The 23,256-nt window shown below is 45.2% G+C and overlaps 1 protein-coding gene across 1 annotated transcript in view; it reads left to right on the top strand.

The window, feature by feature from the left end:
* Window positions 1-23,256, top strand: part of crebbpa (CREB binding protein a) — a 70,888-nt gene that overhangs the window by 29,630 nt on the left and 18,002 nt on the right. Inside the window, 12 exon segments of the mRNA XM_052514208.1 lie at window positions 3,423-3,557; window positions 3,775-4,036; window positions 12,332-12,445; window positions 15,415-15,657; window positions 17,721-17,808; window positions 18,129-18,269; window positions 18,622-18,739; window positions 20,631-20,820; window positions 20,994-21,056; window positions 21,281-21,402; window positions 22,192-22,395; window positions 22,661-22,990. Coding sequence (XP_052370168.1) covers window positions 3,423-3,557; window positions 3,775-4,036; window positions 12,332-12,445; window positions 15,415-15,657; window positions 17,721-17,808; window positions 18,129-18,269; window positions 18,622-18,739; window positions 20,631-20,820; window positions 20,994-21,056; window positions 21,281-21,402; window positions 22,192-22,395; window positions 22,661-22,990 — 2,010 coding nt within the window.

Raw genomic sequence — 23,256 nt, 5'->3', positions numbered from 1 at the left:
CTCCAGGACACCTACACCACCCGATGTTACAGGAAGGCCATAAAGATCATCAAGGTCATCAACCACCCGAGCCACTGCCTGTTCACCCCGCTATCATCCAGAAAGCGAGGTCAGTACAGGTGCATCAAAGCTGGGACCGAGAGACAGAAGCTGTTTTTCAGTCTCAAGGCCATCAGACTGTTAAACAGCCACCACTAACATTGAGTGGCTGCTGCCAACACACTGTCATTGACACTGACCCAACTCCAGCCACTTTAATAATGGGAATTGATGGGAAATGATGTAAATGTATCACTAGCCACTTTAAACAATGCTACCTTATATAATGTTACTTACCCTACATTATTCATCTCATATGCATACGTATATACTGTACTCTATATCATCGACTGCATCCTTATGTAATACATGTATCACTAGCCACTTTAACTATGCCACTTTGTTTACTTTGTCTACATACTCATCTCATATGTATATACTGTACTCAATACCATCTACTGTATGCTGCCCTGTACCATCACTCATTCATATATCCTTATGTACATATTCTTTATCCCCTTACACTGTGTATAAGACACACTATACACTCGCATTAACATCTGCTAACCATGTGTATGTGACAAATAAAATTTGATTTGATTTCTAAAGAAGGCCAGTTTTATTGCTTCTTTAATCAGAACAACAGTTTTCAGCTGTGCTAACATAATTGAAAACAGTTTTTCTAATGATCAATTAGCCTTTTTAAAATGATAAACATGGATTAGCTAACACACTGTGCCATTGGAACACAGGAGTAATGGTTGCTGATAATGTGTCTCTGTACGCCTATGTAGATATTCCATAAAAAAATCTGCAGTTTCCAGCTACAATAGTCATTTACAACATTAACAATGTCTACACTGCATATCTTATCAATTTGACAATATTTTAATGGACAAAAACAAAGACATTTCTAAGTGACAAACTTTTGTGCGGTGTATATATTCATTACTTTACTTAGATTTGTGTGTATTTGGTAGCTGTTGTGGAATTGTTAGATATTGCTGCACTGTTGGAACTAGAAGCACAAGCATTTTGCTGCACTCGCAATAACATCTGCTAACCATTTGTATGTGACCAATAACATTTTTATTTGATTATTTACGACTAGGAAACTCTGGTATGAACTCTGGGCCCTGATCTTTCCCACCTGCTTAACTCTGACGCCACGCACCACTGAAAATGGCAACAAATATTGTTCCTTCCGAGCTCAAAGCACGTGAACTCTCCAAGTAGACATGTCGTTCCTCCGATCACTCCGACATGACGTGAACGTGGCAGTAGCCGTAGCCTGGTCCCAGATATGTTGGTCTTGTCTTGCCCCTTTCTATGGTCCCTAAACAGATCTGGAATCAGGAACCACTTAGCCAGCCTCCCCTGTGCCTAGTACAGCTCTACTACACCAATGTCTGATGCTGCCTCTGTGTCAAACACCAAGCCAGTGCTTAAGTTTTTACTGTGCTTAATTCACTGGCTTAATTGCCCAATGAATTAATGAGAGGTGAGAATCTCCGTAGCCTTTCGTTACAACGCCTGGTCTTTGTTTCTAACGGGATGATACATTTCTAACAGCGCGCCAGTGTCCTTGGTGGACAATTAAAAACATCTCCACCAACAGCACTGCAGACTCATCTCTGCTCTCTTTTTGTACAATGGGCTGCACATGTGACAAGCTGGTTGCCTATTGGCTTGAGTCTTTTTTAAGGACATTAGATATCTGTTGGCAGCATTATTCAGTTGCAAGCTCTGTGCATAGAATTAGAACTAGAATTCTAGTTGTGACGAACTGCTATGGACTAATATTGAGTTAACATTCTCATCTTCTACTCAATCACTGTCCTTAGGGGATTCTACAGTTGATTATAACAGTGTGTGTGTAGATTGTTTACCTAAGCCTCAGTGACACTGCTCTTATGTGGTTTCACAGGAAACCAATAGGAAACCATCCATTCTGCAGTCTCTGTTGTCTAATGAGAGGTACTGCCTGTCTGTAACCTCAACACAGAGAGGGGGTCTTAACAGTGTTTATAGTTGTGTGTTTACATGGAGACCAGTCCGCTGAGAGAACCTGTAGGAGTTTGGTATGGGTGTGAGATTGAGAAACTCAGTGGTGATTAGTTTGGTGTGTGAGGTAGAGGGGATGGAGAGACTGAACGAGAGCATATTGGTTGTAGTTGAGTTGTTTCAGAGAGATAGAGGGGGCATGGAAAAAGTGTCTCTTCATGGTGATGGTCTTTGTTGTGGTCTGTTGACTGCATTTTGCTAGGTTGTAAATCTCCTTTCTGGGTGTGTGATCTTCCTCTTTCCATGGCTCTCTGCCGTACCATTGGGCAGTAAATCACTTCATCGGATGCAGAATAAGGGGGTGCGTGTGAAAGGAGGAATAGGGAAGACTGAGGGATAAGGTTATCTATGTGTACGGCCAAACAAGCTGAATACACTCCTGTGTCTCTGTCGCTCTCGTCTGACAGTGGAGTGGCAAGGCTCAGAGCAGAGCTGGCTGCTGTGTGGAGTGTGTCAGAATGAGGAGGAGGAGTGTCTGGAGTGCACGGCGGGCACTTTTCTTCAGTGCTCGTCTGTGTGGAGTGTCAGCGAGAGACAGAAAGATAGGCCCCAACCCACCTCCATCTATCTTCAGCTGTGTGTGTGTGTTTGAATTAAGCTGCTGGTTTCTGGTTGCCCCAGCTGGGCCTTTTTATCTGGTCTGCTGGAGCGCTGTCAACGGCCTGGGGGGGGACTGTTCCCCGGATGGATCGAGGGAGGGAGGGTGTTTCTGCCACCTGTCGTGGTCTAAGCCTGCCTGCTGCATGGGATCAGAGGGGGAGAGATGTAGGGGTCTCTGTCTGGCTTCTCCATGCTGTGGAAGGGGGAATTAGGAAAGCGATAGCTGGGGTGATTGTAGATGGAGAGGAAGAGATGAAGGGGTACTGAGGGAGAAAGTGGGAAGGAAGAGGAGGGATGCAGCCAAGGGCCTCTGGCTCCTCAGCCTGCAGCTCAAACTCTGGCAGTAGGGTTGTGGTGTGGGGCTATGGCTGAGCTGTGTTGGCACTATCAGGGTTGTGGTGGGACCAAGTTGGCAGAGCTATAATGGCACCATGTACGAGCTGTGACTGGCATAGACCTCACTGGGAGATCTGCTTGTTGACAAATTGGTGCAGAATTGGAGAAGACAAATTGATGCTGGGAGCATTTTCCATGTTTTGAGATTTGGGTTTGTGTGCTTGGCTTGTTGAAATGGAATTGACACTTGATACATTTTGGTCATTTAACTGAAGTTCTTATCCAGAGCGACTTATTTACATGGACAGTGTTTTTAAATGCTTCCTGACATTTTCTCCCCTCTCCTATTCTCTCCTTCTCCTCTCTCCTTTTTGTTCTTTCAGTTGGGCCTGGGCAGTAACGGTGGCAGTCTGTTTGGTGGTCAGTATGGCCAGGGGGGGCCAGGACAGGGGGTGAACCCCCAGCAGCTTCAGAACAAGGCAGCACCCCTTACCGCCGTCACCAGCGTGCCAAACCTGGTGAGTCGTCCTGTCCACACCTAGTCTGGCACCCTATTCCCTAAAGAGTGCACAACTTTTTTTCAGGAGTGTTTCCTGTTCTCTCTATGTTATGTGCAAATGTCAAGGCTTTACCTTGATCCTGGGACCCTCTGATGTCACTGTAGTTAGGTGCAATTATTTTGAGGTAGAGGTTCTTTAACATATCCCCCCCCCCCTCTTTCCTCCACCCCTCCAGCTCCAGCAGCAGCCCGGGCAGCAGGTGCCCTCGGTGGGCATGGTCCCTGTGCCCGGCAGTGTATCCATCTCTGGCCCCACGGCCGACCCGGAGAAGCGCAAACTGATCCAACAGCAGCTGGTGCTCCTGCTCCACGCCCACAAGTGCCAGCGGCGCGAGCAAGCCAATGGGGAGGTGCGGGCCTGCGCCCTGCCACACTGCCGCACCATGAAGAATGTCCTCAACCACATGACCCACTGCCAGGCCGGCAAGTCCTGCCAGGGTCAGTACTGGGGGGTCTGGCACTGTGGCTAATGGAGGGTGGGGACACATCCTCGGTGTGGAGTAGCACCATGGCTGGGTCGTTGAGGCCAGGGTTTCTCTCTCCCCCTGTCTCCATCACTCCTCCCTCCCTCCACTCATCCTATCTGACTTCTCTCCAAGTAACACAAAGGCCAGACTCTCTCCTTCACTCATAACGGTCACACCATGCATCTTTGCCTAATCTGGTCACGCCACTGGGGATTTCCAATTCTACACCTCGAATGCTACTTTCCACTCTCCCCTTTTCTCTTTCCCTCTCAATCCTTTCTCTTTCTTTCCCTTCATTCTCTAGTTGTATTTTCTCTTTCATGGCTTTAATGGAAAATTCCCCTCCAGCCTCCCTCTCATTTATGTCTGTCCTGGTATGCTGTCTGGTTGAAGTGTCATATGAAGCCAAACACTTGTGCATGCCAAGTCGTTGGTTCTTCGTGTCTCTGCCAGCTCATTTCCTTCGGCTACCCACCACCCAAATAATCAGCACGAACGTTCCTCTTCAGAGTAATTGTTCCCTTTTCTCAGATCTAAAGTAAATAGAGTTGTATTTTCTTGGGTGATTCTGGTGCTTGGATTGGCTTGTTTTAAGAATTCACGGAATCTAAGTAAACTGTTGCTAAGCTCTTATTATGAGGGGTTGTGTACTGAATCTGTAAGAAATTCATTTTGAGATATATTTGAGGGTTTTATTATTAATGCTCAAACAGTCTTGCCATGTTGGTGTATTCCCTAATAGTTATGCATTCATACTTCTCTACACCGCTTCGAGCAATTTATTCACTTAGCTGTCACTTTCATGTATACTTGCCTTTAGTTCTAGACTCCCTCTTCTCCTACCCCAGGGCTAGTGGCAGCGGCAGGCACATTAGTCGGGGTCATCTTCAGTTGGGCGAAAACGTTTTAAAACATTCTGAAATGCGCAGGTTCTACTTAAATTTGTCCAATAATAATTGCCAGACTCTAGTTTACCGTTGCAAAATATTTTGCTATTGTGTGCCCTACTGACATGATCCAGGGCTCTCTGTTAGTCAATTTGGGTTCTCTGCTCTGGAGAATAGAGGGAACCCAATATGTCTGCTACAAATCCAGGAGAAACATGTTTTGTTTCTTGTTCTCTCCCTAATGAGGCCAATGACGAGGTGCTGAATTTGCCCAATTATTTTTTTCTTCTGTTGAACAGGGCCCTGGGACTCTATATTAGCCAGTTAGCCAACACTGCCAGGAGAAACCCAATCTGGCAGGTACAGATTCCAGAACCAAAAAAAAACACATTGTTTTGGTTGTAGTTCTCTTCTTCTGCCTCCCAAGGCCATATGTAGTAGACTCTTGCCAGTCTGAATTATTCCTGTGAGAAGCCTGCTATGATAACCAGGCCTTTGGGGAGTCTCTGGTTTCTCCTCAATTTCTTGTTCTGCCTCGGTGTTATAACAAGCGAAGACTTATTGTTTAAGGCCTTGCTGCTTTCTGTGTTGCTTTGGAAGGCCTGGATGCTGTTGGCACGAATACACTCTTGCTCTCTTAAAGTGCATTTTGTACTCCTGTCAGAGATATTATAGGCTCCTCCTTCTGGTCAATGTAGAATATGAAAATCTGGGGTTATATAAATATTGGCTGTTGCTTTTTGTTTTGAGAGCCAGTGTTGGTTGTCTAACTTTGTTCCTTGTGCTTTTCGGTTTACTGTCTGTAGTTGCTCACTGAACACACAGATGGTGCCTTACTGTGTGGCCTCCAGGTTGCGAGCTCTAACCCAACTCGGCAAATTTGGGATTATTTTGGCATTTATTTGTACTTTATTTTCACAATGTATCCGCTATCAGTTCTTAAAACCGACAATAACTTTTGAACATCAGATCGTCAGTTACTTAGGCCAAATCCAGCTTCAACTTCGACTGATCTGCCCTGGACTCTCTCTCTGTAATTCCGACCCAATTTTCGGGGTATCCAAGTGAAAACGCCGGCATTCGAGACGAGGGGGGGAGTATTTGCGCGATTAAGGCAAAGGGAAAACTGGCCCCCTCTTCCCTCCATTCTACTGGCCACTTGATAATAAGGTTGATGATTGACGACCGCAATCATCAATCTCTGCTGTTATCGTGACTATTGTCTACATTCCACCTCAGAACAAGAAAAATAACACGCTGGAACGTAATGAACTATGCGAGGCTATAAACAAGCAGGAAAACTTGCACCCAGAGGCTGCTTTCCTAGTTGCCGGCGCTTTTTATCTTTTAGTTTGCATCATTAACCTCTACAGGATCGGTGTCCTGACAATAGTTCCTCAACGTAGCCTATTTGAAAAATCTTTCCAGCTCTCTTCCTTTCGATAACCACTCCGAATGAAATGGGGGAAAAATGTCATGCTCTGATCCGGTAGAAAATCCATACCTGATTTACTTCTTATCTCTTGCACAAATAGCCTACAGCTGTGTCTGTCCGGAGTTCACTGGGACGGAAACTCTGAGGGCCCAGAGTATTTTATGCAAGTTTGCTAGCACAAGCTTCTTCCGGAACAAGTTAATAGTTGATACAATGTTTGAAGTTCCTTGCAGACAAGCTATGTGTAGCCAATGTGTTTTTTTAGGATATGGGTTTTTATCATGATATTTTCTATCTCCGTGCTACAATGATTTTATTTGTTGGCTTTTTATGTAGGCTATTTTGACATTCTCATGTGGAAAAGCCTACGTAGGACACAACGAAAAGACAATTGCAACAACGTATAGCTGAACACCACAGCTCAATCAGGTGTAAGAACATTGACTATCCAGAAGCAGCTCACTTTGTTGAAGCTAACCATCCAATCTGCTCCCACAAATACACAGGCATTGAGCATGTTGCTCTACCAAGGAGGGGAGGTAACATGGAGATCTTACTACTACTACTAAGGGAGGCTTACTGGATATCCTATCTAAGAACGTTGGCCCCCTAGTGGTCTGAATATTTACTTTGCTCTCAGACCCATCTTATGAACAAGTTTTTTATGAATTGATATATTCTTTCTACAACTTATTAGCATACACCTAAATATGTTCCCTCTGTTGATGCTTATTATGCATTAAGGTTGAACCAAAAGACTACATGTAACAAATATAAATTAAATAGGAAACCATTAAATATGTGACATTGAATGAAACAATAATGCATGTTGATGCTAATATTATGGACAATATTCAATTGCTTGCATATGATAACAATAGCCTAATATTTAATATGCCATAAACTATTGATTTTTAAAAGTTTTACTCAATTAATTCTAATTAACTCTAATAATTGACTCAACCCTCACACCCCCCTGTGATTGGTTGCACTAATTGCACTGTTTGTCTACATAACCTGGTTCAAGTATTCATGACATTACCCTGAAGGCACAGTGATGCCGAAATGTTGATGATTTACCCTATACATTATATATGTAGTGTGCGACTCTATCTTATAGTTTATTCGCCTTCAGTCATATTGGCAATGGCAATAGAAGTTACTTTTAGATTTGTATCATTTTAATTTGGATAGAATTATGATTAACCACATGTTGTTGATTTAGACATTCGGAAACATTATAACTGAAATGAAACTGTTCTTAGAAAATGTGCAGATAAAAATCATAACTGACAAGCAGAGCAGTGGAAATGGTACGCTAACTTATCACTCCAAATGGAAAAGGTTGCCGACCTTCGGTGTAGCCTATTACCGGCAACTTTAGGAGCGTAATGATAGAATCTGCCAAGGCCACCGGGGGAGGAGGGGGTCAAGAACAGGTTATTTCTTCTGGTTATGCTATATTGATCTCTGGCTCCCTCTTTTTAGTAATTTGTCATTTTTAATCGCAGTGCTTAAAGCATCAGACAAGCTCGGTAGCCAACATATATAGTTGATTTTATTCAAACAGGTTGTGTCTATACATTCAGATAGTATTCAGACCCCTTCATCTTTTCTACATTTTGTTACATTATAGACTCATTCTAAAATGAATCAAATTAAAACTGATACCTTATTTACACAAGTATTCAGACCCTTTGCTATGAGACTCGAAATTGAGCTCAGGTGCATTCTGTTAACATTGATTATCCTTGATGTTCCTAAAACTTGATTGGAGTCCACTTGTGGCAAATTCAATTGATTGAACATGAGAAAGGCACACCTGTCTATATAAAGGTCCCACAGTTGACAATGCATGTCAGAGCAAAAACCAAGCCATGAGGTTGAAGGAATTGTCTGTAGAGCTCAGAGACAGGATTGTGTCAAGGCACAGATCTGGGGAAGGGTACCAAAACATTTCTGCACCATTGAAGGTCCCCAAGAACACAGTGGCCTCCATCATTCTTCAATGGAGAAAAACCACCAAGACTCTTCCTAGAGCTGGCTGCCCAGCCAAACTTAGCAATCAGGGGAGAAGTGCCTTGGTCAGGGATGTGACCAAGGACTCAATGCTCACTCTAACAGAGTTCCTCTGTGGTGATGGGAGAACCTTCCAGAAGAACACCCATCTCTGCAACACTCCACCAATCAGGTCTTTATGGTAGAGTGGTCAGACAGAAGTCACTCATCAGTGAAAGGCACATGACAGCCCGCTTGAAGTTTGCAAAAAGGCACCTGAAGACTCTCTGACCATGAGAGCTGTGGGGATGTTTTTCAGCGGCCGGTACTGGGCGACTAGTCAGGATTGAGGGAAAGATGAACAGAGCAAAGTACAAAGAGATCCTTGATGAAACCCTGCTCCAGACCACTCAGGACCTCAGCCTGGGGTGAAGGTTCATCGTCCAACAAGACAACAACCATAGGCACACAGCCAAGACAACGCAGGAGTGGTTTTGGAACAAGTCTCTGAATGTCCTTGAGTGGCCCAGCCAGAGCCCGGACTTGAACCCGATTGAACATCTCTGGAGAGACCTGAAAATGGCTGTGCAGTGATGCTCCCCATCCAACCTGACAGAGCTCGAGGGGATCTGCAGAGAAGAATAGGAGACACTCCCCAAATACAGGTGTGCTTAGCTTGTAGCATCATACCCAAGAAGACTCTAGGCTGTAATCACTGCCAAAGGTGCTTTCACAAGGTGCTGAGTAGAGTCTGATTTTTTTCCCCCCACCATTTCTAAAAAATCTGTTATTTGTCATTATGGGGTATAGTGTGTAGATTGAGGAAACAATTATATTTAATCATTATTAAAAAATGTACAACTCGGCAAATCGGCGCCAAAAAATACCTATTTCCAATTGTTATGAAAACTTGAAATCGGCCCTAATTAATCGGTCGACCTCTAGTGTGTATACATACATACATACATACATACATACATACATACATACATACATACATACATACATACATACATACATACATACATACATACATACATACATACATACATACATACATACATACATACATACATAGAGTCTTGTGATCGTACATGGAAACAGTGCCCCCCCAAAAATCATAAAAACATGAGTCAACCCAGATAGTCCGTGTAGCTATTTAGAAGCTGTTCAGGAGCCTGTTGGTGTCAGACCTGATGCACCAGTACCGTAAACAAAGACAACAGTCTAAGGCTTGTGTGGTTGGAATCTAGGGCTGTCGCCGACAAAAACAACATTGGTTGACCAAGAGTCATCTGTTCTTCATTTGTTGACATTTTTAAACACGTATTTATCCATATATATTGTATTCAGGAGTTACAGCCTTATTATAACTAGGCAAGTCAGTTAAGAACACATTCTTATTTTCAATGACGGCCTAGGAACGGTGGGTTAACTGCTTTGTTCAGGGGCAGAACGGCAGATTTTCACCTTGTCAGCTCGGGGGATCCAATCTTGCAACCTTACAGTTAACTAGTCTAACGCAATAACGACCTGCCTCTCTCTCGTTGCACTCCACAAGGAGACTGCCTGTTATGCGATTGCAGTAAGCCAAGGTAAGTTGCTAGCTAGCATTAAACTTATCTTATAAAAAAAAACGATCAATCATAATCACTTACTACACATGGTTGATGATATTACTAGATATTATCTAGTGTGTCCTGCGTTGCATATAATCTGACTGAGCATACAAGTATCTAAGTATCTGACTGAGAGGTGGTAGGCAGAAGCAGGCGCGTAAACATTCATTCAAACAGCACTTTCGTGCGTTGCCTGCAGCTCTTCGTTGTGCGTCAAGCATTGCGCTGTTTATGACTTCAAGCCTATCAACTCCCGAGATGAGGCTGGTGTAACCGAAGTGAAATGGCTAGCTAGTTAGCGCGCGCAAATAGTGTTTCAAACGTCACTCGCTCTGAGCCTTCTAGTAGTTTTTCCCCTTGCTCTGCATGGGTAACGCTGCTTCGATGGTGGCTGTTGTCGTTGTGTTGCTGGTTCGAGCCCAGGGAGGAGCGAGGAGAGGGACGGAAGCTATACTGTTTCACTGGCAATACTAAAGTGCCTATAAGAACATCCAATATTCAAAAGGTATATGGAATACAAATGGTATAGAGGGAAATAGTCCTAATAATTCCTATATTAACTACAACCTAAAACTTCTTACCTGGGAATATTGAAGACAAACGTTAAAAGGAACCACCAGCTTTCATATGTTCTCATGTTCTGAGCAAGGAACTGAAACCTTAGCTTTTACACAGCACATATTGCACTTTTACGTTCTTCTCCAACACTTTGTTTTTGCATTATTTAAACCAAATTGAACATGTTTCATTATTTATTTGAGGCTAAATTGATTTTATTGATGTATTATATTAATTAAAAATAAGTCTTACTTCAGTATTGTTGTAATTGTCATTATTACAAATACATTTTGTAATGTATAATCATCATTTATCCTGATACCTAGTGACCTCTATCTGTTGCTATGACTCCAGAATCCCTGCACATTGAAAATATAATATTCAAACTGACCCTGTATATATCTTACTTACACTACACGGTCAAAAGTATGTGGACATCCCTTCATATTAGCAGATTCTGCAGATGTATAAAGCTCAGCACACAGTCATGCGATCTTCATAGACTAACATTGGCAGTGTAATGGCCCTTACTGAAGAGCTCAGTGTCATTCAATGTGGCACCGTCATAGGGTGCCACCTTTCCAACAAGTCAGTTCGTCTAATTTCTGCCCTGCTAGAGTTGCCCCGGTCAACTGTAAGTGCTGTGAAGTGGAAACGTCTAGGAGCAACAGCGGCTCAGCGTTAGTGGTAGGCCACAGAACGGGACCGCCAAGTGCTGAAACGTGTAGCGTGTAACAATTCGGTCCTTGCAACACCAAATTCCAAACTGCCTCTGGACGCAACGTCCGCACAAGAACTCATTGGGAGCTTCATGAAATGGGTTTCCATTGCCGAGCAGCTGCACACAAGCCTTGGATCACCATGCCCAATACCATGTGTTGGCTGAAGTGGTATAAAGCTTGCCACCGTTGGACTCTGGAGCAGTGGAAACGCGTTCTCTGGAGTGATGAATCATGCCTCACCATCTGGCAGTCCAACAGACAAATCTGGGTTTGTTGAATGCCAGGAGAACGCTACCGGCCAGAATGCATAGAGCCAACTAAAGTTTGGTAGAGGAGGAATAATGTTCTGGGGCTTTTTTTTTTTTTTTAATTGTTCGGTCTAGGCCCCTTAGTTGCAGTGAAGGGACATCTTAACGCTACAGCATACAATGACATTCTAGATGATTCTGTGCTTCCAACTTTTTGGCAATAGTTTGGGGAAGGCTTTTCCCTGTTTCAGCATGACATTGTCCCTGTGCACAAAGCGAGGTCCGTACAGAAATGGTTTGTTGAGTTCGGTGTGGAAGAACTTGACTAGCCTGTACAGAGCCCTGACCTCAACCCCACCGAACACCTTTGGGATGAATTGGAAAGCCGACTGCAAGCCTGGCCAAATCACCCAAAATCAGTGCCCGACCTCACTAATGCTGTTGCGGATTAATTCAGTCCCCGCTGCAGTGTTCGAACATCTTCTGGGAAGGCTTTCCACTATAGTGGAGGCTGTTATAGCAGCAAAGGGGGAACCGACTCCATATTAATGCCCATGATTTTGGAATAAGATGTTCGAAGAGCAAGTGTCCACATACTTTTGTTCATGTAGCGTACTTCTCATGTGTTCATTTCATTTTGTTCTACCGTGTTATTTTTTGTATTACATTGATATCGATTACTGCATTGTTGGGTTTAGTGCAAGAAAGGCATTTCACTGTACTTGTGCACGTGACATGAAACCTGTGTTACAGGTGGTGTAACGCTGTGTTCCCTCTGCTCGTCCTTTCCCCTCTGTAGTGGCTCACTGTGCGTCATCCAGACAGATCATCTCACACTGGAAGAACTGTACGCGGCACGACTGTCCTGTCTGCCTGCCGCTAAAGAACGCCAGTGACAAGAAGAACCAGCAACGTGAGTAGTACCCACACACACTGATCTAGGATCAGTTTACTGACTCCCCATATATTAACCATTAGGGTGAAAACCCAAAACTGAACTTAGATCAGTGACTCGAGACCACCTCATCTTTTCAATGAGAACCTCTAGCCTGGTCTTAGATATGTTTGTGCTGTCTTGCCAATGACCGTAGATCTAGGCAAGATGGCACAATCAGAACTGGGACCAGGCTAGCGTTACACAGGGCTGGCTATGAACAGCTCGATGAGCAAGAGTGGACTCCTGCTGGGCTTGTAATCCGAGACGCAGGAGGGAGAGGAGGGGGATGGAGGGTGTGTGGCTGTCCTGCTGAGCGATTGGCTGGTGGACTGATGATTCATTTACCCCCCCCCCCAGATGACTGCCTGCCTCCATGGATGCTTTTTTTCTTCTTTCTTGTTATTTCACTCTGCTAATTTCTCTCCCTCTCTTTGCCTTACTCTGCTTTCTTGTTATTTCACTCTGCTAATTGCTCTCCCTCTCTCTGCCTCTCTCTGCCTTACTCTGCTTTCTTGTTATTTCACTCTGCTAATTGCTCTCCCTCTCTCTCCCTCTCTCTGCCTTACTCTGCTTTCTTGTTATTTCACTCTGCTAATTGCTCTCCCTCTCTCTCCCTCTCTCTGCCTTACTCTGCTTTCTTGTTATTTCACTCTGCTAATTGCTCTCCCTCTCTCTCCCTCTCTCTGCCTTACTCTGCTTTCTTGTTATTTCACTCTGCTAATTGCTCTCCCTCTCTCTCCCTCTCTCTGCCTTACTCTGCTTTCTTGTTATTTCACTCTGCTAATTGCTCTCCCTCTCTCTCCCTCTCTCTGCCTTACTCTGCTTTCTTGTTATTTCACTCTGCTAATTGCTCTCCCTCTCTCTGCCTTACTCTGCTTTCTTGTTATTTCACTCTGCTAATTGCTCTCCCTCTCTCTCCCTCTCTCTGCCTTACTCTGCTTTCTTATTTCACTCTGCTAATTGCTCTCCCTGCCTTATTGCTTTCTTGTTATTTCACTCTGCTAATTGCTCTCCCTCTCTCTCCCTCTCTCTGCCTTACTCTGCTTTCTTGTTATTTCACTCTGCTAATTGCTCTCCCTCTCTCTCCCTCTCTCTGCCTTACTCTGCTTTCTTGTTATTTCACTCTGCTAATTGCTCTCCCTCTCTCTCCTTCTCTCTGCCTTACTCTGCTTTCTTGTTATTTCACTCTGCTAATTGCTCTCCCTCTCTCTCCCTCTCTCTGCCTTACTCTGCTTTCTTGTTATTTCACTCTGCTAATTGCTCTCCCTCTCTCTCCTTCTCTCTGCCTTACTCTGCTTGTTATTTCACTCTGCTAATTGCTCTCCCTCTCTCTCCTTCTCTCTGCCTTACTCTGCTTTCTTGTTATTTCACTCTGCTAATTGCTCTCCCTCCTCTCCTTCTCTCTGCCTTACTCTGCTTTCTTGTTATTTCACTCTGCTAATTGCTCTCCCTCTCTCTCCTTCTCTCTGCCTTACTCTGCTTTCTTGTTATTTCACTCTGCTAATTGCTCTCCCTCTCTCCCCTCTCTCTGCCTTACTCTGCTTTCTTGTTATTTCACTCTGCTAATTGCTCTCCCTCTCTCTCCCTCTCTCTGCCTTAGTCTGCTTTCTTGTTATTTCACTCTGCTAATTGCTCTCCCTCTCTCTCCCTCTCTCTGCCTTACTCTGCTTTCTTGTTATTTCACTCTGCTAATTGCTCTCCCTCTCTCTGCCTCTCTCTGCCTTACTCTGCTTTCTTGTTATTTCACTCTGCTAATTGCTCTCCCTCCCTCTCTCTGCCTTACTCTGCTTTCTTGTTATTTCACTCTGCTAATTGCTCTCCCTCTCTCTCCCTCTCTCTGCCTTACTCTGCTTTCTTGTTATTTCACTCTGCTAATTGCTCTCCCTCTCTCTCCCTCTCTCTGCCTTACTCTGCTTTCTTGTTATTTCACTCTGCTAATTGCTCTCCCTCTCTCTGCCTTACTCTGCTTTCTTGTTATTTCACTCTGCTAATTGCTCTCCCTCTCTCTCCCTCTCTCTGCCTTACTCTGCTTTCTTGTTATTTCACTCTGCTAATTGCTCTCCCTCTCTCTCCCTCTCTCTGCCTTACTCTGCTTTCTTGTTATTTCACTCTGCTAATTGCTCTCCCTCTCTCTCCCTCTCTCTGCCTTACTCTGCTTTCTTGTTATTTCACTCTGCTAATTGCTCTCCCTCTCTCTCCCCCTCTCTGCCTTACTCTGCTTTCTTGTTATTTCACTCTGCTAATTGCTCTCCCTCTCTCTCCTTCTCTCTGCCTTACTCTGCTTTCTTGTTTTTTTCCATTTACTCTTTTACTCCTTTCTCTCTCGTTCTCTGCTTGCTCATTCTCTCTCCCTCTGCTCAGCTTCTTTCATCACTCTGTTCTTCAGAGAGTTTGTTTCTCTCTGCCTGATTCACATGCTGGAAAGCACATTGGCACCACTGACTTTACTCCTGCCAGTGTAAATAGCAAGCAACGTTTCAGTTTGTTCTCCTCTGATTTTCTTTTTGTCTTATGATGTGTCCCAAATTGCACCCTATTCCCTACATACACCAGGGCCCATAGTGCACTATAGGAAATAGGGTCCCATTTGGGACGCAAACTTAGAAGTAGTATGTTGGCTGAACTCTATTTATTATGCAGATTTTACACATGTAATACCCCCTGAAGGAATTTCTACAGCTCGTGTGTGTCATAATGTGGTTAAACCACTAAGATTAGAACCATATCTGCTGTTTCACACGGCTATCTCATGACAAGTAAAGTTCCAAGAATAAATATCAATCAGGTTATGAAAGCTTTGTGTGTGTGTGTATACATGAATGTGTGCCTACATGACCGTGTATATTTGTTTGATTACATTGTATAGGACTATAGCTAACAGCATATGTTTATCATAGTCAAATCAATCAATCAATGTTAACTAGAATCTCTCTTCCCCCCTCCAGCCTTGCTGAGTTCCCCCAATGCTGCCCTCCAGAACTCCCTGGCCTCTGTGGTCTCTGGCCCTCCCAGCTCTCCCTCCCTCAACACCCCCACCCCCATCGACCCCTCCTCCATGCAGAGGGCCTATGCTGCCCTGGGCCTGCCATACAGCAACCAGACCCCCACCCCCGGTCAGACCCCCCCAGAGGGACAGAACGCTACCCAGGGGCAGCATCCACAGCTGATGAGACCCATCAATGCACTAGGTAAAGAGTGGTTTTGTATAGCAGGGCTGTGTTCATTAGGACACTCCACAGAAGACATTTTGGAAATGTTTTGGAATGGAAAATGGGAATTAGTGTTTCTTATTGGACCAATTCAGGTTTGAGTTTATTTTTATTTTTACAGGGACAGTGGACATTAATCAATGTTTCATTAAAAGTGCCGGTTTTAGCCAGCCGGCTAATTTTCAACTGCAGTCCCTGGGCAGGTTATTAAAAACAATTACAATATAGACGATCATTGAGCAGTGAGCACACGCAGAGCAACAGGACGAGCAAGACGTAGCATATAGACAGAGCAACATAGGACGAGCAAGACGTAGCATATAGACAGAGCAACATAGGACAAGCAAGACGTAGCATACAGACAGAGCAACATAGGACAAGCAAGATGTAGCATACAGACAGAGCAACAGAACAAAAGCAGCATACAGACAGAGCAACATAAAAAATAAGATGTAGCATATAGACAGAGCAACATAGGACAAGCAAGATGTAGCATACAGACAGAGCAACATAGGACAAGCAAGATGTAGCATATACAGACAGAGCAACAGAACAAAAAGCAGCAAGACAAATTCATAAAAGCAACTAATTGTTTCCACACCTCACAAGCTACAGACAACATGGAAAGTGGCAATACACATCTAGGGATTATGATCACAAATCTGATTGACCTTTAGCCATGTATTCATACATTTTGTGAAGGTGTGATAGGTGGTGCAGTTGTGTGTCTGATGGCAGTGTATTCCAGACATGGGAAGCTCTCACAGAGAAAGCTGATTTACTAAAGTTGGTTTTCCTTAAGGGAACTATAGTCACCTCTCATGGCAGACCTTGTGGATCTGCTGCCATATGTTTGGGTTTTCTGTTTAACAAAAATACTGAGTGGAGGGGGAGCCAGGCCATTTAGGATCTTAAATACAAGACATGCATCGGTGTATTGCACAAGAGTTTCCCAACTCAGGAGCTCATGCTTTCTGAGGATATAACAGTGATGATGGCTATTGGGCTTCCTATCAAGCACTTTGAGAGCCTGTTTGTAGACGGACTGAATAGGTTTTAATGTTGTACAGCAAGCTTGGGCCCAACTAGTCAAGCAGTATGTTAAGTGGGGGAGTATCGTAGATTTGAAGTACAGTTTTGCTACCTCTGTAGCCAAACAATTTCGTATTTGGTTATCTGAATGACCTTTTTTCACATGCTTTTTAAAAGAGAGGTTGGAATCAAGTATGATGCCAAGGTACTTCAAATCAGATACCACCTGGAGCTTCTCCCCTGACACATAGACATCTGGTTTAGAAGCATCTGTTGCCCTCTTTGTGAAGAACATGCAAACAGTTTTTTTCACATTGAGATGCAGACACTGAGCCACTTTGTAACCTGGACCATTACAGTAGTGAGTACTTGTGCAGCTTGTTGTTTGCTCTTTGCATGCACATGTATCATCTGCATACATTTGAACTTCAGACCCAGTACAGACAGAAGGCAGTTCATTAATGTACAGGCTGAACATGAGGGGCACCAGTATTGACCCTTGGGGCATGCCCACATCATAGCTAAGAGTGGGCGACAGCTCATCGCTCACTCTGACACACTGAGTTCTGCCTTCAAGGTATGATTTCATCCATCTCAAGGCATCGGGGGAAAAGTTGAACTTGGACAATTTTGTAATGAGAATCACAAAATCTCACAGTATCAAAAGCCTTCCTTAGGTCCAGAAACACAGCCCCAAGGTGGTCCCTCCATGTTTCAATCAATTTTCTGTTTGCTGCCTAATGAGCACGATCCCAGGTGTGTCAGTTTGGGAGAAGTGTTTGATTAAGAGACCATAGTTTAGTCAGTCTCCATTGGGCCTTGCTCAACAGGTTTTATTGTTTAGTTAACCGCCTAGTAACAGTTTCTACTTAATTTAACTGCGTAAACATTAAAGCGTGTGTGTGCTTCTGTCTTGTCTGACGAGAAGTGTGTGTGTGTGTATAATACAATCTTAACTTGCGTCTAGACACACATACAGATTCTAACTTGCTGTGTCTCTCTTTCTCCAGGTAACCAGATGGCTCTGGGGGGCGGGGCGATGGGCGTGGCCTCGTCAGATCAGACCAATCTGCACTCGGACTCACTCAACGCCAACAAGTGAGTCTCGGCAAACATACATCATGTCTAGGAGCTGTGCCAAGGAATTTAATTATTGATCAAGTAGTTATTAAAAAAACTGTTGCTTTAGCTGAGAAATAGATTGTGACTGAAACATGAAAGTAGGCGTACAGCACGATCATGGATAATAAGTGAGTACATTTAGCTGTATTGAAGATTCTCTCGCACAGTTTTCCATATGAATTGACTTGTTGACACAACACCAGACTTAATTGAATTGGAAGTCCTCATGAGCTTTTGTTCAGGTCTATGTAAGATGTTTTCCCTTGTCCTAATCTCCCCTCTCCTCCCCCTGTCAGTCAGCTGCTGTCCGACGGGTCAGTTGTTGGCTCCATGGGGGGTAGCCTGCCCACCGCCGCCCCCCTCTCAGCATCGGGAGTCAGGAAGACCTGGCATGAACACGTCACTCAGGACCTCCGCAACCACCTTGTCCACAAACTGTACGTCCAGATGGCTCCAGTGGGAAAACGACCATTGAAAACTGTTAAAATACTCATATCTCAATGGAATAGTAAACACAAGTCTCTCAGAGCCGTGGTTCAGTTCCAAAGCAGTGGTTTTGTATTAGGACTCACCGGGAGCCTTTAGATTTATTGTCACCCACCACACAAACAACTTCCTAGTCACAACCACCCACATCCACTTATATCAGAAGCTCTGTAATGAGAAAGTCATGGTCTTAAGGTGACATAAGCAGTGAATCACTTGAAAAGAGACTCAAGAGTCCTTCCCATGTTCATTCGTTTGTTTATTCAATGCCTCTGCTCTCTCCCTCTACTTCTCTCTGTCCAGAGTACAAGCCATTTTCCCCACCCCAGATCCGGCAGCTCTAAAGGATAGGCGGATGGAGAACCTGGTGGCATACGCTAGGAAGGTCGAAGGGGACATGTACGAGTCTGCCAACAGCAGGGTACGACACACACACACACAAGCTAGGAAGGTGGAGAGGGGTACAGTGCATTCGGAAAGTATTCGGACCCCTTGACTTTTTCCACATTTTGTTACGTTACAGCCTTATTCTAAAATGGATTAAGTTGTTTTTTTCCTCATCAATCTACACACAATAGCCCATAATTACAAAGCAAAAACGGATTTTTAGAAATGTTTGCAAATGTATTAAAAATTGAAAATAAACACATTTACATAAGTACTCAGTACTTTGTTGAAGCACCTTTGACAGCGATTACAGCCTTGTCTTGGGTATGATGCTACAGGCTTGACAAACCTATATTTGGAGTTTCTCAACTTTTTTCACTGCAGAGCCACTTGAGCTCTGTCAGGTTGGATGGGGAGTGTTGCTGCACAGCCATTTTCAGGTCTTCGGAGATATTAGATCAGGTTCAAGTCTGGGCTCTGGTTGGGCCACTCAAGGGCATTCAGAGACTTGTCCCGTAGCCAGTCATGCATTGTTTTGGCTGTTTGCTTAGGGTTGTTGTCCTGTTGGAAGGTGAACCTTCACCCCAGTCTGAGGTCCTGAGTGCTCTGGAGTAGGTTTTCATCAATGATCTTTTTATACTTTGCTCTGTTCATCTTTGCCTCGATCCTGACTAGTCTCCCAGTCCCTGCTGCTTAACATCCCCACAGCATTATCCTGCCACCACCATGCTTCACCGTAGGGATGGTGCCAGGTTTCCTCTGGGTTTGACGCTTGGAATTCAGGCCAAAGAGACTCTTGTTTTTCAGTCCTTTAGGTGCCTTTTAGTAAACTCCAAGTGGGCTGTCATGTGCCTTTTACTGATGAGTGGCTTCCATCTGGCCACAACCATGAAGGCCTGATTGGTGGAGTGCTACAGAGATGGTTGTCCTTCTGGAAGGTTCTCCTATCTCCACAGAGGAACTCTGGACCTCTCTGTCAGTGACCATCGGGTTCTTGGTCACCTCCCTGGCCATGGCCCTACTCCCACAATTGCCCAGGTTTGCCTAGCGGCCAGCTCTAGCAAGAGTCTTGGTGGTTCCAAACTTCTTTCATTTAAGGATGATTGAGGCCACTGTGTTCTTGGGGACCTTCAATGCTGCAGATATGTTTTGGTACCCTTCCCCAGATCTGTGCCGCGACACAATCTTGTCTCGGAGCTCTACAGACAATTCCTTCGACCTCATGGCTTGGTGTTTGCTCTGACATGCACTGTCAAATATGGGACCTTATATAGACAGGTGTGTGCCTTTCCAAATAATATTCAATCAATTGAATTTACCACAGGTGGACTCCAAGTTGTAGAAACATCTCCAGGATGATTAATGTTAACAGGATGCAAGTGAGCTCTATTTCGTGTCTCATATCAGATGGTCTGAATTACTTATGTAAATATGGCATTTCTGTAAAAACAAATATACATTTGCAAAAATGTATAAACCTGTTTTCGATTTGTCATTCTGGGGTATTGGGTGTAGATTGAGGGAAAAAATATAATCAAGGGGTCTGAATACTTTCTGAATGCACTGTACGAGTTTGGCAACGTTAAGGTACGACGCACGCGCTAGGAAGGTGGAGGGGGACATGTATGAGTTTGCCAACATTAGGGTACGACGCGCGCACTGGGGGGGATGTATGAGTCTGCCAACAGCAGGGTCCACAGCTCACATTCCCCTGAAACAAGCCCCTTGAATAGTTCTCGGTGACCTGCTTTTATCTGTTCTATCAGTTTGTGCTCTTACCAACACTTGAGCACTGAAGTTGATGAGCCATAATGGTGGTAAACTAGTTTTATGCAGTCTAATGGTTTGTAGTTTTTAGACTGCTAGATTGTTTTGAACTACATTACCCAACCATTTTATTCATTCATTTGTTGTCTCCCCTGCAGGATGAATACTACCACTTTCTGGCAGAGAAGATCTATAAAATCCAGAAGGAACTGGAGGAGAAGAGGAGGTCTCGGCTCCAGAAACAGATCATCAACCAGGGGCCTCTGACGGCTGCAGGAGCCCAACAGCAGCCTGGAGGTCTCCCGCAGCCCAACACCCTGGGCCCTGGGCAGTCTGTTCGGCCACAGAGTGAGTACCAAGCCATGACCCTAACACTCTGGTGGTGGTAGTGGTGGGTGGTCCAAAGCCAGGGCTTTTCTGGAACTGTTTGGGGGGGTTGCTTTTCTGCCATTTTTGTTTGCTGCTCTTCTCCAACCCTTACCTTATCCTGCTGTCTTTCTCTCCTTCCTCCTCTTCCTCAGATGGACCTGTGTCTATGCCCAATGTGCCAAATCAGATCATGAATCGCATGCAAATTGTTCAAGGTACAAACCCCACCCTAGGTTTTCTTACCTAAGGCAATTTGTGTGTGTGGTGTGAATCTGCGTATTCGTGTTGATCAATTTGATGTATGCGCTTAGCATCTCTCTACAGGTGTGTTGTGCGTCGTGTCCTTTGTGCATGGTGAGGGTGCGTGTGTGCGTGGTGAGGGTGCGTGTGTGCGTGGTGAGGGTCTTGCCTGACATTGTGCTCCACCTCTTCTCTGCAGGGCTCAATCAGTTCAGCCCCATGGCCCTGCCCAACATCCAGATGTCCCAGCAGCCTCTAGGCCCCCGTGCCGTCTCCCCCATGAACCACCCCACACAGATCAACATGGGCTCCGTTCCCTCCGTGAGTACCACACACAAGGATATACAAGGGTGTCCTGTCAACACCTCCCATAGTGCTCTAATTTTGCCCAGAGCCCTATGTAGGGAATAGGGTGCCATTTGAGACGCAGGACATCATGTTCTCTCCAGCCATGACTCACCGCATGTTGGAGAGTATTTTTAGTGGCCAAGAGAGAAGTGTCAGTCAGTTAGGTTGAAATGATGCAGCAGCACCACCACTCTGAAGTACAGCACTGCTGGCATGGTTTACTGTTGTACCAAGACTGACTGAGAGAGAGAAGAATGGAGAGAACAAGGGATGTGAGAGAGTTTGTCCTCCCAGCATTCCCTCTTAATGCTCAGCAGCAGCACGGCGACAGTTCTTTAGTAAAAACCGAAGCGTGGGATGCGGGAGTAACAGGGGTCACGTTTCAGCACACAACGCGCCATTTATTTTAGTGTTCCTAGCGATTTGAGTCAGAGCGCCGCTTGCTTACTGATGACGCCGCCTTGTCGAGAGCTCTCATAGTGATAATTGATGATCTCCCGTTATAGACAACCCCTCTGTTGGTGCTGTCTGGAAGAGACGGCACAGTGACTAATTGAAATGGCAAACTGGTTGTATTCGGATTTTAAATTGGTATTCACATAGGCTTGAAGGGATATATTGAAATGATGCTGTATTTTAGGGGCCCCAGACTATAGCATTGAGGCTGCCATACTCCTCTTTACGCTTCATTGTGTTTGTGTATATCTAGGATTTGATTGATTTGTTTCTCCTATTACCACGGTAACACTCTCTCCTCCTCAGATGGGTCTGTCTCCCTCGCGGATGCCACAGGCCCAGGGCATGCTGGGAGCCCACGGCGGCGGCGGCAGCATGGTGGGCCAGACGGCCAATCAAAATAGTCAATTCCATCCCCCCCAGACCCCATTTCCCCCCTCTGCCTCCGGCGCCATGAATGCTAACAACCTGGGTCTAGGCCAGCCCCCAGCACAGGCTGCTGTCACACAGGTGAGAGATCAAGGGAGGGAGGTTTGGATAGATGGTGGGAGGGAAGGCCTGGGTTACTGTCACAAGGGTGAGAGATGGATGGGGGGGTTCAATTACCCACTAAAATCATTAACCGTCACAACTCACACACTGACTATCATGAGGTTCCCTTAACTCAAGTTCGTGTGTGTTTGGTTTATGTGTATGTAATCGTTGTTCTGTGTCGTCTTGTGTCTTCTGTTTTGTGTGTGTGTGTGTGTGTGTGCGTGCCTCCTCTCTCTCCCTACAGCAGCAGTCGCCGCAGCAGCAGAGTGCTAACCTCCCCATGAGCGCACTTGGTCCCCTGGGCCCCCAGCTCCCCTCCCAGCCCCCCCTGCACGCCACTCCTCCACCCTCTTCCTCCACAGGGGGGCCCACAACTAACCTGCAGCCCCCCAAGCCATCCAGCCGCAGCTCAACCCCCACCCTTTCCACCCCCGGCCCTGGTCCTTCCAACACCCCTCCCCGCCCAAACCTGACCCAGCCTCCTCAACCCCAGCCACATACCCCCCTCCAGCCACAGACTCAGTCCCAACCCCAACCGGAGCTTCCTACAGTGCAGCCCCCGACCACGCCGGTGAGAGCCCTGAGACCGCATGGCATGCCCTTCCACCTCGAACTTCTACCTACGACGACCTTTTTAACCTCTCACCTTCAACCCTTTCTGGTTGACCTTTTGACCTCCGTTGACCATGCCATCTTGTGTTCTAGCTGCATGACAACCATGGAATGTCTCATCTGTCCACCAAACTCACTTGTCTCTCACTCACTGTTTCCACAAATTGTGAAGAACTTGCTTTCCACTAACTGCTCATTTGACCCTCTTTTTATTATTCCTCCTTC

The sequence above is a fragment of the Oncorhynchus keta genome, unplaced genomic scaffold (assembly GCF_023373465.1).
Source record: "Oncorhynchus keta strain PuntledgeMale-10-30-2019 unplaced genomic scaffold, Oket_V2 Un_scaffold_15365_pilon_pilon, whole genome shotgun sequence".
Classification (NCBI taxonomy): Eukaryota; Metazoa; Chordata; class Actinopteri; order Salmoniformes; family Salmonidae; genus Oncorhynchus; species Oncorhynchus keta.
This window is presented reverse-complemented; position numbering and strand designations above follow the sequence as displayed.